Here is an 18,610-nt window from a genome sequence, read left to right on the forward strand (position 1 = left end):
ACTAAGTTGTCTAAAGTTACACAACGTGATCGCAAAGGAGGATCACCGAACCATTTGGGTCACCCTCATGATAGCAGGGTCCCAAGTAAAGATGGAATTGGATACAGGATCAGCCCTAACTGTCATGAATCGACGAGACTATGAGCGGCTATTCTCACACATACCCTTGAAGGACACGTCCATTGTATTGAAGACATACATGGGGCAAAAAGTCTACCCCAGAGGAAAAATAAGGGTGCCAGTTAAATACAATGGCAAGGAAACACAGAAACTGTATCTATATATACTACAAGATGGAGGACCACCATTATTGGGACGTGAATGGATCTGAAAAATACAATTGGATTGCATTCCATTCAAGCGCTAACTGTGACTGACAAAAAGGATGATGACGTCACACCTGGACGACTGTCAAAAATTCTAACTGACGCGAAAGAGGTGTTCCAACAAGGACTTGGGACTCTAAAAGGAGTAAAGGCAATGATAAAAATCGAAGATAACGCAAACCCAAAATTTTTTAAGGCCAGACCGGTGCTGTACGTGATCCGCCCAGCCGTCGAAGCAGAACTGGAGAGTCTGGAGTGTTCGGGTGTGCTGTCCAAGGTGGACTGGAGCGAGTGGGCCACACCCATCGTTCCTGTAATGAAGAAATCATTGAGCAGCAAGCCTGGGGAGCCGAAGAAGGTTCGCATCTGTGGGGACTTCAAGGTAACTGTGAACCCAGTCCTACACACAGTACAATATCCTCTTCCACGGATAGAAGATATTTTCGCCTCACTATCTGGAGGGAAACACTTTACGAAGATTAATCTGGCCCAAGCGTATCTACAAATGGAGGTGGAAGAAGCATCTAGGAAATACCTCACGATATACACTCACAAAGGTCTTTACCAGTACAATTGACTGGTATTCGGGATAGCATCAGCCCCGGCTATTTGGCAGAGGGCGATGGAACAAGTCCTGCAAGGGATCCCGGGGACCCAGTGTTATTTGGACGACATCCTGGTTACGGGCGAAAATGACAGTGAACACCTTGCCAACCTGGAGCAGGTGCTCACTAGATTACAGGAATATGGGCTATGAGCCAACCACCCCAAATGCGAGTTCTTCAGGAGACAAATCTCATATTGTGGCCACATGATTGATGAAGAAGGTTTGCATATGTCACCAGACAAGATTAAGGCTGTAGTCAAGGCTCCAGCACCGGAAAATGTGTCGCAACTGAGGTCGTTCCTCGGGTTGCTGAACTACTACCATAAGTTCTTGCCGAATTTATCTACAATTCTGCACCCACTGAAAGCCCTGCTGCAAACTGGAGTAACATGGAAATGGAGTGAGGAGTGTAAGCGTGCCTTTCAGAAATGTAAATGCCCAATCACTTCAAAAGAAGTATTGGCCCACTACAACCCAACACTACCGATTCGCTTGGCATGTGATGCGTCTCCCTACGGCATTGGAGCGGTGCTGTCACACAAATTCCTTGACGGTTCAGAGAGGCCAATAGTCTTTGCGTCGCGCTCGTTAACCTCAGCCGAGCGTAACTGCGCCCAGATTGACAGGGAGGCCCTCAGCCTGGTGCGGGGGGTGAAGAAGTTCAATCACTATCTGCACGGGCAGAAATTCACCCTACTGACTGATCATCAGCCCCTGGTCTCCATTTTTAACCCAAAGAAGGGCGTTCCGGTGATGACGGCGCAACGGCTGCAAAGATGGTCACTTTTTCTAGGGGCACATCAGTACGACATAGAGTACAAGGGTACGAAACAGCATGGAAATGTTGATGGGCTGTCGCGCCTACCATTGCCTACGGTAGAGGAAGCACCTGCAGTGGACCCTGTTGAGATATTCCATGCGACCATAGTCGAATGTCTGCCTGTTACAAACTCAAGTATAGAGAAGGAAACCCGAAATGACCCGACACTCTCTCGGGTCTATGATTTGACGGTGAAGGGATGGCCAGCACATGGCGACTCACTGTTGCCAGCATTCTCGCCAAGGAGAGAACAGCTGTCAGTGTGCCGGGGGATCTTGATGTGTGGATCCCGAGTGGTAATTCCACCCAAGTTGAGAGATAGAGTGCTCAATGAGCTTCATGAAGGTCATCTGGGAGGGGTAAAAATGAAGAGCCTAGCCAGGGCGTTTGTGTGGTGGCCGGGAATCGATAAAGAAATCGAGGATATGACCAAGAGATGCACAGGATGCCAGAAGGTCCAAAACACTCCACCCCAGGCCCCGCTACACCCATGGGAGTGGTCCTCATCTCCATGGCAACGGGTACACATTGATTTTGCTGGTCCATTTATGGACTCAATGTTTCTAATCGCCGTGGATGCCCATTCGAAATGGCCAGAGGTCATCAAAATGTCCTCCACCACCACGGAGAAAACTATTGCAGTCCTATAGACCATCTTCGCCAGGAATGGCTTGCCAGAACAGATTTGCTCCGACAATGGGCCACAGTTTGTGTCCGAGGATTTCCGGAGGTTTCTGAGGAATAATGGGGTGAAACATTACACATCTGCCCCATATCATCCAGCCACAAATGGATTGGCTGAGAGGTTTGTTCAGACCTTTAAAAAGGCAATAAAGGCGATGTATAATGACGACATACCACTACAACACAAGATAGATAATTTCTTGTTTGCTTACCGGAATGCGACACATGCAGTCACCAACCAAGCTCCAGCCATAATGTTCTTCAACCGAAGGCTAAGATGTCGCCTGGATTTGCTGAAACCAAACATAAAACGAGATGTTGAGGATAAGCAATTCCAGCACATCAATGAGAAGCCAACCAGGAGCTTCAAGATAGGGCAACCAGTCTTGGCCCACGACTACCGAACAGAAAAATGGCAGCCAGGAACGATATGCACACAGCAGGGACCACTAATGTACACAGTGGACATTGGAGAGAGCATCGTGAGACGCCATGCTGACCAGATTCTAGAGTCACAGGAACAAGCCAAACCTATACCATGAGCATGTGCACCTGGTAGTGAACCCGAAGTACAGATTGCATCTACCTCAGAAGCAGTGGTATTGGAAGCTGACGAACCAACCAATGACAATGAGCCGGAATCGACTCCGCCGCAAGAACAGGATACTCGAGAAAGGCGCTATCCAGTCAGGATCAGGAAACCTCCTCAAAGACTGAACTTATAAATAATTATTTCAGTTGATGTATATAGTACAGAGTAAATTGTAATTGTAATTAGTTATTATTTAGTTGTTAAATGAATGTTATGTACTGTTTATCTAAAAGGGGAGGAATTGTTGTGTATGTACCTTTAAGAGAACAACTGATTTCATACTGCAGTACCGGCAGTGACCACACCTGTATAAAAAGCCCTAGCAGGCTTCTGTACTTCAGTCTTGAGTTACCCTCTGTTCAGTAAATGCCTGTTTTATTGTTCTCCTGCAGTCCGAGTATTATTGATACCCAGACACTACGGCCTAGAAATTGAGTGGGGTCAGCGCCCATTTAGAGGCGCTAGAGGGCCTAGCGCCTCAATTATAGCCGCTTCTGAAATTGACTAGGGCCCTACCATCGGCGTTACACCGGTTGCGCTGCGCCGGCACCGATGACGTCATCGGTGTGCGCAGCGTCCCGGTTGCCATGGTAACGCGCCCGAACGCCGAAATTCAGTTGCGGCCGCCTCGCCCGTGGCAGCCGCAACCAACGATTTTTCAGAAGTGCCTTCATGGTCCTAGCGCCGGCGCATTAAGGTGGCGCGGCGGCCGGCCGCTTTCCCGGCGGCCACCTGCCCGCACCTCCCTCCCCGGACTCCTCCACCACCCCCCCGCGGCACAGATGTGTGTGGGCCGAGAGCCCGGCACTTCTCCGAGGTGCCGGGCTCATTTTTTCCCCGAATCCAACGGCCAGCGGGCGGCTGCAGGCAGCTCCTCCTTAACAGAAGGAGGAGGCCTGCAGTACCCCAGCCTGCCGCACCGCATCGGGTGCCGCAGCGGGGGATTAGCGCCGCAATCCTGCAGTCAGCGCCCATTGGGAGGCGCTGACACCCTCCAGTAGCGCCCGCAGCCGTCTGGGCGCGGCGCTACTGAATTTTTGGCGCGCGCAGCGGGACTTAGCGCCGGCGCAAAATTTCCGGCGCTAAAGCCCTGGCGCGGGCCCAACTCAATTTCTAGGCCTACATGTTCCATAGGACATTTCATTGGTGCCATATTCTTGTGGTCTCCGTTGTATCTCTGCAGCGCCCCTTGCGGCTGCTTCGTGTGATACTGCCATACTGAAAGCCTTGTCCAGCGTAAGATCCTTTTCTGATAGAAGCCTTTTCTGGGTTCCTTCACTTTGAAGCCCACACACAAACTTGTCCCTTAACGTATCTGCTAGTCCCACTCCAATCTGGCAGTGTTTCGATAGCTTGCGCAGTTCCATTAAGTACTCAGCATTGCTTTCGTCTTTATGTTGGTTCCTTTTATGGAACTTAAATCTTTCTGCTATCAGCAGCGGTGTGGGTTTTAAGTGGTCCTGTAGGATTTCTACTATGCTTTCGAAATTCTTATCCACGGGCTTCTCTGGGGTTATTAGGTTTCGCAGTAACCCATAAGTTTTTGCACCCATGGAATTTAACAAAACCAGTGCTTTCCTAGCATCTGGCACTTCATTCACCCAGCAGTACGCCTCAATACGTTCCACATATGTCGCCCAATCTTCGACTTCATTGTCGAACGTAGAGATACTGCCACTCTTCGGCATCCCTGGGTTTGATTTAACTGTCAAAAATGGCGTCTCCCGCGCTCTCCCTTCTTCTCCGCTGGCACAAAATGGCGTCTCCCGCGCTTTCCTTTCTTCCCGCGCTCGCCCTTCTTCTCCGCTGCGGCTTCTAAAAATGGCGTCTCCCACGCTCTTCCTTCTTCTCCACGGCTCAATGGCGTCTCCCGCGCTCTCCCTTCTTCTCCCCGCGGACACTGTTCAGCCCTTGAGCCCTGGTTGCTCTCTGCGCTTTTTTTTTTCTGTGCGCCTTTCCCGTTTCTGCCGCTCGGTCCTGAACCCGGCTGCTGCTTTACCCTCTCTCTCTCCGTTTTTCCTCGACGCCGCTCGGTTTTCAACGCCCGGCTGCGCCCTGTGCGCTTCACCCTCTATCTTACCCCGTCGACGCTGCTCGGCTTTTTCTCTGCCATCGGTTTCTCCAGCCGCCGCTGTCCGGGAAGGGTCTGCGCTGTACCTGTCATCAGTCTGTTGCTGATCGTCGTGGCTGGGGAACCAAACCCGGCTCTCCACAGCCTCCCCTGCGATGTTCACTCTCTGCCGGACGACTGGGCGGTTGCTCGTGGTCGATGCCCGTGCTTCTGGCCTCGACTTGCTTCCACCGCCCTCCCGGAGCGAATCCTCGAAGGGAAATGCAAAGTTGCAGGTAGATTCGAATCGACACTCGTCGCCACTGTTAGATCCGTGATTCTGAGTGTATGATGTTTCCCAATAACTGCACGGATGCTGTAACTTAACAATCAACAGGTGTTTACTGGAGTAGGGTAGTCTCAAGACTGGGGGTACAGAGGCATGCTCAAGGCTTATATACAGGTGTGGTCACTGCCGGTACTACAGTATACAGGAGCTGTAAAAGTAGTTCTCTCTTAAAGGTACATTCACTACAGGGAGCGGGAGAGGGCCGAAGGAAATTCCTCCTCCCTATGTGAGTGGAGGTAATAATGCTCCTGTGTATATGATATCAAACGTTTTATAAGTTTGTTATTAATTGTCAATTTTTTATTCACATGTTTTAGGTGGCAAGGCGCAGGAGGCCGGGGACGGCAGCGCGGAGAGGTGCTGGCAGGCGGCCAGCAACAGAAATGGCCGCCCCGCACCTGTCCTTTAATTTGCGCCTCTACCGCTGCAGGAACGCCGCCCTGAACTGGTCGCACATAGCGTCCGGCGTTAAAGCAGGGGGCGCATCTAAATATCGCGATCGGGGCGTTAGCAGGGGCGCTGCGCACACCGATGACGTCATCGGTAGCGACACAGCGCAAACGGCTAGTGCCGCCATTAGCGTCCCGCTGAATTTAGCGGGAGGCGTGGCCAGTGGCTTCCGCCCCACTTAGCGCCCTCTTAAGGCGCTAACGGGTTGCGCAGCCCACTGAATTTCTCGGCCTTATTTTCCAAGCAGTGTGTGGCCTCCTTATTTTTCCTACCAAAATGTACCACCTCACACTTCTCTGTATTGAAGTTCATTTGCCCAATTACACGCCCATTCTGCAAGTTTATTAATGTCTTCCTGTTTATATAAATATCTGTTTGAATAAATTCAATAAGAATAATGCCTTTTTTTATTTCAGACGTGATTTATGCAGCTGTTGCCACTCACCAAAGTAATTAGTTGTAAGTAATGAAATATTTCGGCATTTTAACGCTTGACTCAAGCTACGCCACGATTATACGATGCGGATTAATCCTAGATTACTAAACCCTTGACCAACATTACAGGATGTGGCTGGGGGGCGAGTTGGCGCTGATTCCCTGAGAAGCTGCTTTTACACCTGTTCAGCTTGGATCACAGGAGACCAGCATCCATCAGCTGCCTCCCTGAGTTTGTACCGGTAAACCCGCTTCCCTTATCCCGTGAGGCAGACTCGTAGCCTCATGGAAGAAAGTGCTGCTGTGATAAAGTAGCCGGATTTAATGCTTATTACAAGCCTGCACAGAGTAAGTGGTGGGCACTGTAATATAAATGCAGGGGCCTGGCTCAGGGACACCTGAATCTCAGATTCAAAAACTAGACCAGCGCCAGCGTGTGAAATAGTTATACACTCGCATTAGGATCATGGGAGCAGGAGGAGGTCTTTCAGCCCCTCGGGCCTGCTCCGCCATTCAGTTAGATCATGGCTGATCTGTATCTCAACTCCATTTACCCGCCTTAGTTCCATATCCTTCAATACCCTTGCCTAAAAAAAATCATAGAAACATAGATACATAGAAGATAGGAGCAGGAGCAGGCCATTCGGCCCCTCGAGCCTGTTCCACCATTCAATGCGATCATGGCTGATCATCCAAACTCAAATCAAATCAAATCAAATCAACTTTTATTGTCATTGTTAGTGCACAAGTGCAGTACAATGAAATGTAGGCTTGCGGCTCCCGAGAGTGTACATTTGGATTAAGACATTTAAACATTCAACATACATTTGGCTTGTAGTATATTAACATAAACATAACCATAATAAAGTGCATTGGCAGATGTGCAGGCTTTAGAGTTTATTTGTGGAGTTCAGTAGGATGACAGCCCTGGGAAAGAAGCTGTTTCTAAATCTGGTCGTACGGGTGCGAATGCATCTGTAGCGTCTCCCAGATGGCAGGAGGGCGAACAGACTGTGGCTGGGGTGGGTAGGGTCTTTGATGATGGACCGTGACCTCCGTAGACAGCGTTTCTGGTATATGTGCTCTATGGTCGGTAGCCAGGTGCCGGTAATGCGTTGGGCAGTTTTGACTACCCGCTGCAGGGCTTTCCGGTCATAGTAGCTACAGCTGCCATACCATACTGTGATACAGTTTGTCAGGATGCTCTCTATAGTGCAGCGGTAAAAGTTAGAGAGGATCAGGGGTGACAGGTTACATCCCTTCAGCCTCCTTAGGAAATATAGGCGCTGCTGGGCCTTCTTCACCAGAGAGGAGGTATTGAGGGACCAGGAGAGGTCTTCCGTGATGTGGACTCCGAGGAACTTAAAGCTGTCCACCCTTTCCACCACAGCCCCATTGATGTGGATGGGGGTGTGACTTCCGCCTTTGGACTTCCTGAAGTCCACAATGATTTCTTTGGTTTTCTTGATGTTAAGGGCCAGGTTGTTATCGGCGCACCACTTCACGAGATGCTGGTTGTTGGTGATCTGGCCTACTACCGTGGTGTCATCCGCAAACTTGATGATGGTGTTGGAACCATTAACAGCCACACAGTCGTGGGCGAAGAGGGAGTAGAGGAGGGGGCTCAGCACACATCCTTGTGGGGCCCCTGTGTTCAGGGTCAGGGGGGGGGAGGTGTGATTACCTAATTTGACAGACTGGGGTCTGTTTGTTAGGAAGTCCAGGGTCCAGTTGCAGAGGGAAGTGTTCAGGCCAAGAGTTTGGAGTTTGGTGGCCAGCTTGTTGGGGACGATAGTGTTGAATGCTGAGCTGTAGTCTATGAACAGCATTCTGATGTAGGTCTCCTTACCATCTAGGTGATTCAGTGCCGAGTGTAGAGCAGTTGTGATTGCATCCTCCGTTGATCTGTTTGCACGATAGGCAAACTGGTGTTGGTCAAGAGAGGCAGGAACACTGGCTTTGATGTGGGCTAAGACCAGTCTCTCGAAACACTTCATTATGATGGGTGTGAGTGCGACAGGTCGATAGTTGTTCAAGCACGTCACAGCCGTTTGCTTTGGCACAGGAATAATGGTAGCGGTCTTGAAGCATGTAGGGACTACTGCTTGGGCCAATGACAGATTGAAGATGTCGGTGAAGACATCAGCCAGCTGATGGGCACATTCCTTGAGTACCCGTCCCGGGATGCTATCCGGTCCAGCAGCCTTTCGTGTTTTCACTCCGCGTAGAACACACCTTAGGTCGGAGGTCGACAGAGTGAGCACCTGATCTTCCGGGGGTGGCAAGGCTTTGGTAGCCGGCTCCCTGTCCTCACTACCCGGTCCCTGCTTTCTCCCCATACCCCTTGATCCCTTTAGCATTAACAAATATATCCAACTCCTTCTTGAATATATTTAATGAATTGGCCTCTACTGCCTTCTGTGGTAGAGAATTCCACAGGTTCACCACTCTCTGGGTGAAGATATTCCTCCTCATTTCTGTTCTAAATAGCATACCCCTTATCCTTAGACTGTGACCCCTGGTTCTGGACTCCCCGACCATCGGGAACATCCTTCCTGCATCTAGTCTGTCCAGTCCTGTCAGAATTTTATAAGTTTCAATGAGATCCCCTCTCATTCTTCTAAACTCCAGCAAGTACAAGCCCAATCGACCCAATCTCTCCTCATACATCATTCCTGCCATCCCAGGTATCAGCCTGGTGAATCTTCGCTGAACTCCTTCCATGGCAAGAACATCCTTCCTCAGATAAGGCGACCAAAACTGCACACAATACTCAAGATGTGGTCTCACCAAGACCCTGTACAACTGCAGCAAGACATCCTTGTTCCTGTACTCAAACCCTCTCGCTATGAAGGCCAACATACCATTTGCCTTCTTAACCGCCTGCTGCACCTGCATGCTTACCTTCAGCGACTGGTGCACAAGGACACCCAGGTCTCGTTGCACTTCCCCTTCTCCCAATCTATTGCCATTCAGATAATAATCTGCCTTCCTGTTTTTGCTACCAAAGTGGATAACCTCACATGTATCCACGTTATATTGCATCTGCCATGCTTCTGCCCAATCACCCAACCTGTCCAAATCATCCTGGAGTTTCTCAGCATCCTCCTCACAGCACACACGCCCACCCAGCTTTGTGTATTCTGCAAATTTGGAGATATTACATCTAGTTCCCTTTTCTAGATCATTAATATATATTGTGAATAGCTGGCGTCCAAGGACGGATCCCTGCGGTACCCCACTAGTCACTGCCTGCCACTCGGAAAAAGACCCGTTTATTCCAACTCTTTGCTTTCTGCCTGCCAACCAGTTTTCTATCCAAGTCAATACCTTGCCCCCAATCCCATGTGCCTTAACTTTACACGCTAATGCCTTATGCGGGACCTTATCGAAAGCCTTCTGAAAGTCCAAATATACCACATCCACTGGTTCTCCCTTATCTATTTTACCAGTTACATCCTCAAAGAATTCCAGTAGATTAGTCAAGCACGATTTACCTTTTGTAAATCCATGTTGACTTTGTCCGATCCTGTCACTGTTTTCCAAGTACTCTGCTGTTACATCTTTTATAATGGGCTCTAGCATTTTCCCCACTACCGATGTCAGGCTTACCGGTCTGTAATTCCCTGTTTTCTCTCTACCACCTTTTTATAATAGTGGGGTAACATTAGCTACCCTCCAATCCATGGGTACTGTTCCAGATTCCATCGAATGTTGGAAGATGATCAGCAATGCATCTACTATTTCTAGGGCCACTTCCTTAAGTACCCTAGGATGTAGATTATCAGGCCCTGGGGATTTATCGGCCTTCAGTCTCATCAATTTCCCTAACACCATAGAGTCATAGAGTCATAGAGTTTTACAGCACAGAAAGAGGCCCTTCGGCCCATCGTGTCCGCGCCGCCCATCCACCCCTGTCCTGTCTAATCCCATTTTCCAGCATTTGGTCCATAGCCTTGTATGCAATGGCATTTCAAGTGCTCATCCAAATGCTTCTTGAATGTTGTGAGGGTTCCTGCCTCTACCACCCTTTCAGGCAGTGAGTTCCAGATTCCAACCACCCTCTGGGTGAAAAAGTTCCTCCTCAAATCCCCTCTAAATCTCCTGCCCCTTACCCTGAATCTATGCCCCCTTGTTATTGACCCCCCTACTAAGGGGAAAAGTTCCTCTTTATCTACCCTATCTATGCCCCTCATCATTTTGTACACCTCAATCAGGTCCCCCCTCAGCCTTCTTTGCTCCAAGGAAAACAACCCCAGCCTGTTTAGTCTTTCTTCATAGCTGAGGCGCTCCATCCCAGGTAACATCCTGGTGAATCTTCTCTGCACCCTCTCCAAAGCAATCACATCCTTCCTATAGTGAGGCGACCAGAACTGCACACAGTACTCCAGCTGTGGCCTCACCAGCGTTTTGTACAGCTCCATCATAACCTCCCTGCTCTTATATTCTATGCCTCGGCTAATGAAGGCAAGTATCCCATATGCCTTTTTAACCACCTTATCTACCTGTTCCGCTGCCTTCAGAGATCTATGTACATGTACACCAAGGTCCCTCTGACCCTCTGTACTTCCTAGGGTCCTACCACTCATTGTGTATTCCCTTGCCTTATTTGTCCGTCCAAAATGCATCACCTCGCACTTTTCAGGGTTAAATTCCATTTGCCACTTTTCCGCCCATCTGACCAACCCGTTTATATCGTCCTGTAGCCTGAGGCTTTCCTCCTCGCAATTTACCACCCCACCAATTTTCGTGTCATCTGCGAACTTACTGATCATACCTTTTACATTCTCATCCAAATCATTTATGTAGATCACAAACAACAAGGGACCCAGCACCGATCCCTGAGGTACCCCACTGGACACAGGCTTCCAGTCACAAAAGCATCCTTCGACCATCACCCTCTGCCTCCTGCCACTCAGCCAGTTTAGGATCCAACGCGCCAAGGCACCCTGGATCCCATGGGCTCTTACCTTCTTGACCAGTCTCCTATGCGGGACTTTGTCAAAAGCTTTACTGAAGTCCATGTAAACCACATCCACAGCATTTCCCTCATCCACCCCCCTAGTCACCCCCTCGAAAAATTCAATCAGATTTGTCAGACATGATTTACCCTTGACAAAGCCATGCTGACTATCCCCGATTAATCCTTGCCTCTCCAAGTGGAGACTAATTTTGTCCCTCAGAATTTTTTCCAATAATTTCCCTACCACAGATGTTAGGCTCACTGGCCTGTAATTCCCTGGTTTATCCCTGCTACCCTTCTTGTATAATGGTACTACATTAGCTGTTCTCCAGTCCTCTGGTACATCCCCTGTGACCAGAGAGGTTCTGAAAATTTGTGTCAGAGCCCCTGCAATCTCCTCCTTTGCCTCCCACAGCAGCCTGGGATACATCTCGTCCGGGCCTGGGGATTTATCCACTTTTTGGCCTGCTAAAACCACTAGCACCTCCTCCCTCTCCATTTCCTTACAAATACTGATTTCTTTCTGTTCCTCCCTTTCATCAGACCCTATGTTCCCTGACATCTCTGGGAGGTTATTTGTGTCCTCCTTTGTGAAGACAGAACCAAAATATGTATTTAATTGGTCTGCCATTTCTTTGTTCCCCATTATAAATTCCCCTGATTCTGACTGCAAGGTACCTACGCTTGACTTCACCAATCTTTTTCTCTTCACATAGCTATAAAAGCTTTTACAGTCAGTTTTTATGTTCCCTGCAAGCTTACTCTCATATTCTATTTTCCCCTTCTTAATTAATCCCTTTGTCCTCCTTTGTTGAATCCTAAACTGCTCCCAATCTTCAGGTTTACTGCTTTTTCTGGCCAATTTATATGTCCTCTCCTTGGATCTTATGCTGTCCCTAATTTCCCTAAATCATATCTATCTCAGTCTTGAAAGCTCCAATTGACCCCCAGCATGCACAGCCTTTTTGGGGGAGAGAGTTCCAGATTTCCACCACCCTTTGTGTGGAGAAGTGTTTCCTGATTTCACTTCTGAATGGTCTGGCTCTAATTTTAAGATTACGTCACCTTGAAAGAAAGAAAGACTTGCATCTCTATAGTATTTTTCACGACCACCGGACGTCTCAAAGCACTTTACACCTAAGTAAGTACTTTTGAAGTGTAGTCATAAGAACATAAGAAATAGGAGCAGGAGTAGGCCATTCAGCCCTTCGAGCCTGTTCCGCCATTCAATGAGATCATGGCTGATCTTCTACCTCAACTCCATTCACCGGCCCTATTGCCATATCCCTTGATGCCCTTACTAGTCAGAAATCTATCGACTTCTGTTTTGAATATACCCAATGACTGAGCCTCCACAGACCTCTGGGGTAGAGAATTCCAAAGCTTCACCACCCTCTGTGTGAAGAAATTTCTTCTCATCTCAGCCCTGAATGGCCTACCCCTTATCCTGAGGCTGTGGCCCCTGGTTCTAGACTCCCCAGCCAAGGGAAACATTCTCCCAGCATCCATCCTATCAAGCACTGTAATAATTTTGTATGCTTCAATGAGATTCCCTCTCATTCTTCTGAAATCAAGTGAATACAGGCCTAGTTTACTCAATCTCTTCTCATACGACAGTCCCGCCATCCCAGGAATCAATCTCGTGAACCTTCATTGCACTCCCTCTATGACAAGTCTATCCTTCCTTAGGTAAGGAGACTGTTGTAATGTGGGGAATGTTCTTAATACCTCCACCTTGTTCTTAATACTTCCACCAGAGGAAATAGTTTCCCTGTCTCTACTCTATCAAATTCTTTTAACAGTGTAAACAACTTGATCAGATCACCCCTTAATCTTCTAAACTCAAAGGAATACAGGCCAAGTTTAGGGCCTCATAACTTAACCCTCAAAGCTCTGGTGAAACTAAACGCAGTTACTGCAGATGGGGCCTGACTAAGGCTTTGTACAACTAAGATCTTTTAAGCATTCTAAGAAATGTGAAATGGTGTGCACCTTGAAAGGGATAACACCTTGAGCTATCTGAATAACAACATCCCGCCGGCGTGGCAGAGCTCGACAGAGAATGGAGACTGAGTCAATGGAGAGATTAGGACGAAACAAAAAAGGAAAAATACTGGGAATCTGAAACAAAATACTGGGAATGTGAAACAAAAACAGAAAGTGCTGGAAACCCTCCACAGGTCAAGCAGCATCTGTGGCAGAAGGAACAAAAGTTAATGCTTCAGGTGTTCTGACCCTTTGTCAGTTGTGACAAAGAGTCCAAGACCGGAAACGTCGGGGGCAATTTTAACTCGACCCGCTGGTTGGGAAACTGACGGGAATCGGTGCCGCGCTGGTTTCATAGCCCGCCCGATATTGCTGTCGAGTCAAATCATCGGAGAGCAATATTGGGCGGGGTGTGAAACAGGCATTCCACCCATGGGTTTCCCGCCCGGTGAGTTCGGCTCAAATTACCCCCGTTAACTTCCGTTCCTTCTTCCACAGATACCGCCTGACCTGCGGAGTGTTTCCAGCACCTTCTGTTCTTCTTTATGAGGGGGTGACCGAAAGCTTTGTCAAAGAGCTGGGCTTTAATGAGGGTCTTAAAGGAGGAAAGGGAGGCGGAGAGGCAGAGGGTCTTAGGGAAAGGAATTCCAACCTGTGGGGCCGAGGTGGCTGAAGGCACAGCCGCCAATGGGGGATTCCAAAGGAGTGGGTTCGCACAAGAGGTCGGAGTCAGAGGAACAGAGAGCTATGGGGGGTGGAGGTTGTAGGGCTAGAAGAGGTTACAGCGAGAGGGAGAAACGAGGCCATGGAAGGAGTTAAACACAAGGATGAGCATTTGAGAGCGTTGGGAGATCTGGAGCCAATGCAGGTCAGCAAGGCTGGGTGCAATGGGTGAGCGGGACTCGGTGCGGGATAGGGTACAGGCAGCAGAGCATTGGATGGGCTGAAGTTGATGGTAGGGTGGAGGATGGCAGGGTGATTGGGAGAGAATTGGAATAGTCCAATCAAGCGACAAAGGCATGTTATGAGGGTTTCTGCAGCAGATGGGCTGAGGTAGGGGCAGAGGCGGGTGATGTGACGGAGGTGGAAATATGATGGAGAGGAGATGGGGTCGAATTTCGGCAATTGGTCACATAGCATGCTGACACTAAAAGCTATTTGGGTTGAAGTGCGCTGTGTAATATTAATAACAAATATGCCGACATAAGCACTTCCTCTGGTTGCTACTGTAATGAAACCTCCCCTAAAATAGGGAACAAAAGTATTTCATACGAGTACATTCATATGTTTATGACTAACATCACACAACAATCTCCACAGTATGTGTGTGCAGGGCAGTAACCTCGGGTCTCTTCGCCGGGAGCAAGGGGAAGCCAAGCGCAGGCAGCGCAAGGAGCGCGCGTCGGCCCGGGCGCCCACCCACCCGCCCCTTCAACCACCGTCTGCCCCACCCGTGACAGAGACGGTAGGTCCCGCATTGGACTAATCAGTCACCTGAGAACTCATTTTTAATGTGGAAGCAAGTCATCCTCGGCTCCGAGGGACTGCCTAAGAAGAAGAGAAGAAGAAGAAGAATGCGGTCTGTACGATTGTGGAATTTTAACAATTGGCAACAGCAGTGGGGGTTCCATCGGCCTCAGCATCCATGGGCTAAGGGTGGGCCACGGGGGTCAGGGAGTGGGTGCAGGGGGCGGGGCGAGGGGGGTTGGTGAGAATTAATCAAGGTACCGGCTCACTGTCTGGAGACCATTGCTGGAAAGTGCATGTGTGTGTGTGTGTGTGTGGAGAGTCAGTCAGGACAGGATTGGACTCGTTGCTGTTTGTGGGATCTTGCTGACCCCAAATTGGCTGTCGCGTTTCGCTGCAAACAACAGCGACTACACTTCAAACCTCATCCATTGGTTGTCAAGCGCTTTGGGACATCCTGAGGGTGTGAAAGATGCTGTATAAATACAAATTCTTTTCTTTCTTTCTAGAACTAATTATCTACTGGCTTAATCGCCCTTTCTTTTGAAACATATAATCAGATCTGAAATTCCGATATTGGTGCTATAAGAAATTTTTCTCTTTTTTTAGGGACAATTCCTGAAACTGCATCCACGGAAACTCTACGTTGGTCGTCGTGGAAACGTCAGGTTGCAGCAGATGATGTTCCCGGAGTTTTAAAACTACCAAAAGTTTTCTTCAGTTGTTTGTTTTCTAAATTCGCTTTCCTTAGATTATTTTTAAATGTATTGCGACACAGTGAAAGTAGCAGTGCTGGTCAGCTGATATTTTATCTTGCTTTTAGCCTCTTGCCTCAACTACTCCTTGTGGCTGCGAGTTCCACATTCTAACCACTCTCTGAGTAAAGTTGCTGTTGTTAACATCATACCCATAAACCCAATGCTATTTGAAAGCTGCTCAGAGATTGTTTTTGTTTACATACAAAGTGACTAGAATTAAATGGAGGGTAAACGCCAGGAGTGTACATGGGGTGTCCCTTGTATTGTTGTGACGATCCTATCAGCGACTTACCATAAGAACATAAGAAATAGGAGCAGGAGTAGGCCATTCGGCCCTTCGAGCCTGCTCCACCATTCAATGAGATCATGGCTGATCTTCTGCCTCAACTCCATTCACCGGCCCTATCGCCATATCCCTTGATGCCCTCACTAGTCAGAAATCTATCGACTTCTGTTTTGAATATACCCAATGACTGAGCCTCCACAGCCCTCTGGGGCAGAGAATTCCAAAGATTCACCACCCTCTGTATGAAGAAATTTCTTCTCATCGCAGTCCTGAATGGCCTACCCTTTATCCTGAGGCTGTGGCCCCTGGTTCTAGACTCCCCAGCCAAGGGAAACATTCTCCCAGCATCCACCCTATCAAGCCCTGTAATAATTTTGTATGCTTCAATGAGATCCCCTCTCATTCTTCTGAATTCAAGAGAATACAGGCCTAGTTTACTCAATCTCTTCTCATACGACAGTCCCGCCATCCCAGGAATCAGTCTCGTAAACCTTCATTGCACTCCCTCTATGGCAAGTATATCCTTCCTTAGGTAAGGAGACCAAAATTGTACACAGTACTCCAGGTGTGGTCTCACCAAGGCCCTATATAATTGGAGTAAGACTTCTTTACTCCTGTACTCAAATCCTCTTGTAATGAATCGACACCATCCTGATTGGATACTTTTTTCAGCCGCACATCCCACTTCAATGTCTTCAGGAACACTCTTCATCCGATATTGAGGAGAGAAAACAGATTTAAAATATTCACGTTTACCTCATGACTTTATAGTACTGGAGGCCAGAATGAGCGCAGAAGACTTTCAAAAGAGCTTTATCTAATTTCAATAAAATGGGTTTATAGGAACTTAGGAACAGGAGTGGGCCAGTCATTCAATTAGATCATGGCTGATCTGTACCTCAAGTCCATTTACCCGCTTTGGTTCCGTAACCCTCAATACCCTTACCTAACAAAAACCTAGCAATCTCAGTTTTGAAGTTTTCAATTGACCCTCAGCATCAACAGCTTTTTGGGGGGAGAGAGTTCCAGATTTCCACCACCCTTTGTGTGAAGAAGTGCTTCCTGATTTCACCCCTGAACGGCCTGGCTCTAATTTTAAGGTTATGCCCTCTTGTTCTGGACTCCCCCCACCAGAGGAAATAGTTTCTATCTACCCTAACAAATCCTTTAATCATCTTAAATACCTCCAACAGATCACCCCTTTAATCTTCTATACTCACAGGAATACAAGCCTAGTCTTTGCAAGCTGTCCTCGTAATTTAACCCTCTAATCCCCAGTATCATTCTGGTGAGTCTGTGTGGCACCCGCTCCAAGGCCAATATACCCTTCCTGAGATGCGGTGCCCAGAACTGAACTCAGTACTCCAGATGTGGTCTAACCAGAGCTTTATAGAACTGGAACATCCCTTTTGCATTCCACTCCCCTCGAGATAAACCCCAACATTCCATTAGCTTTTTAAATTATTTCTTGTACCTGTCCACTAGCTTTGAGTGGTTTCTGCGCTTGGACCCCTAACTCTCTCTGTTCCTCCACAGTTCCCAGCTTTTCGCCATTTAGAAAATACAAGGATCTACCTTTCTTTGGCCCAAAGTGGATGACCTCACATTGAACTGCCATCGTTTTGCCCACTCTCTTAATCTAACAATGTCCCTTTGCAACTTTCTGCTACCGTCTACGCTACTTACTGTGCCACCTAACTTGGTGTCATCAGCAAACTTGGATTTATGGCTCTCTTATTCCTTCATCTAAGTCATTTATAAATATAGGGAAAAGTTGGGGAATTGGAGTGCATGCCCATTATCCGTGCTCGCTGTCTCCTTCCTCCTAACAAATTCCCTCCCCATGTTAATAGGTCACATCCTATTCCATATGCTCTCATTTTTGATATTAGTCTCTTATGTGTGACCTTATTGGATGCCTTCTGGAAGTCCATATAAATAACATCCAGTGACACTCCCTTATCGACCACGTTAGCTACCTCCATAAAAAATTCAACTAGGGTCGTTAGACGTGACGTACCCTTTACAACTCCATGCTGGCTCTCTCTGACCAGCTCCTGTTTGTCCGAGTGCTCAGGAATAGATTGAATTATTTTTCTGTTACAATTGGTTTTTACATAAAATTTCGTGTAAAATTATCATGCAACTAATGATTATATTAATGATGGTGATAATATTCATAATAAATGTGGCTCTCTACCTATTTAACCAAATTGGTCAGCTTGCTCTGATTTTCGCACTGAGGAGTTATATAAAAACCAATTCCAGGCGAACCCATCCCTATCCAAGCACAAAATCCCAGTGTAGCAAATAATGGCTCATTCACTGCCATTGAATAGAAAATCAAAGCCACCTTCTCAAGCGCAATAGCTAGGCTGACAAACCCAGTGCAGCACTGAGGGAGCACTGCAGTGTCGGACGTGCCACCTTTAAACCGTTAAACCGAGGCCCCGTCTGCTCTCTCAGGTGGGTGTAAAAGATCCCACGGCACTATTTCGAAGAAGAGCAGGGGAGTTCTCCCCGATGTCCTGGGCCAATATTTATCCCTCAACCAACATCACTAAAACAGATTATCTGGTCATTATCACATTGCTGTTTGTGGGATCTTGCTGTGTGCAAATTGGCTGCCGCGTTCCCTACATTACAACAGTGACTGCACTCCAAAAGTACTTCATTGCCTGTAAAGTGCTCTGGGACGTGCTGAGGTTGTGAAAGGTGCTGTAGAAATACAAGTTATTTCTTCTTTCTATTGTAGAGTTCCACAATGTCCCATTCACTCTTACCATGTAGAATTCCAATCGACTCAAACCCCTTTACATTCACCCCCATTGTACAGA

The 18,610-nt window shown here is 47.9% G+C and overlaps 1 protein-coding gene across 6 annotated transcripts in view; it reads left to right on the top strand.

The window, feature by feature from the left end:
- LOC147123963 (junctional adhesion molecule-like) overlaps positions 1 to 15,660 on the top strand; it is a 170,160-nt gene extending 154,500 nt beyond the window's left edge. For 5 of the 6 annotated variants that reach the window (XM_085971394.1, XM_085971627.1, XM_085971789.1 and 2 more), the window contains one exon: positions 15,339 to 15,660. In XM_085971394.1, coding sequence (XP_085827520.1) covers positions 15,339 to 15,598 — 260 coding nt within the window. In that variant the 3' untranslated portion in view covers positions 15,599 to 15,660. Of the gene's footprint in view, positions 1 to 6,294; positions 6,338 to 15,338 lie in introns of all 6 variants that reach the window. The other variant, XM_085971706.1, reaches the window with a different exon arrangement.
- The last annotated feature ends 2,950 nt before the right edge of the window (positions 15,661 to 18,610 follow it).

The sequence above is a fragment of the Somniosus microcephalus genome, chromosome 1 (assembly GCF_052327205.1).
Source record: "Somniosus microcephalus isolate GS21.2 chromosome 1, FLI_Smic_1.0, whole genome shotgun sequence".
NCBI lineage: Eukaryota > Metazoa > Chordata > Chondrichthyes > Squaliformes > Somniosidae > Somniosus > Somniosus microcephalus.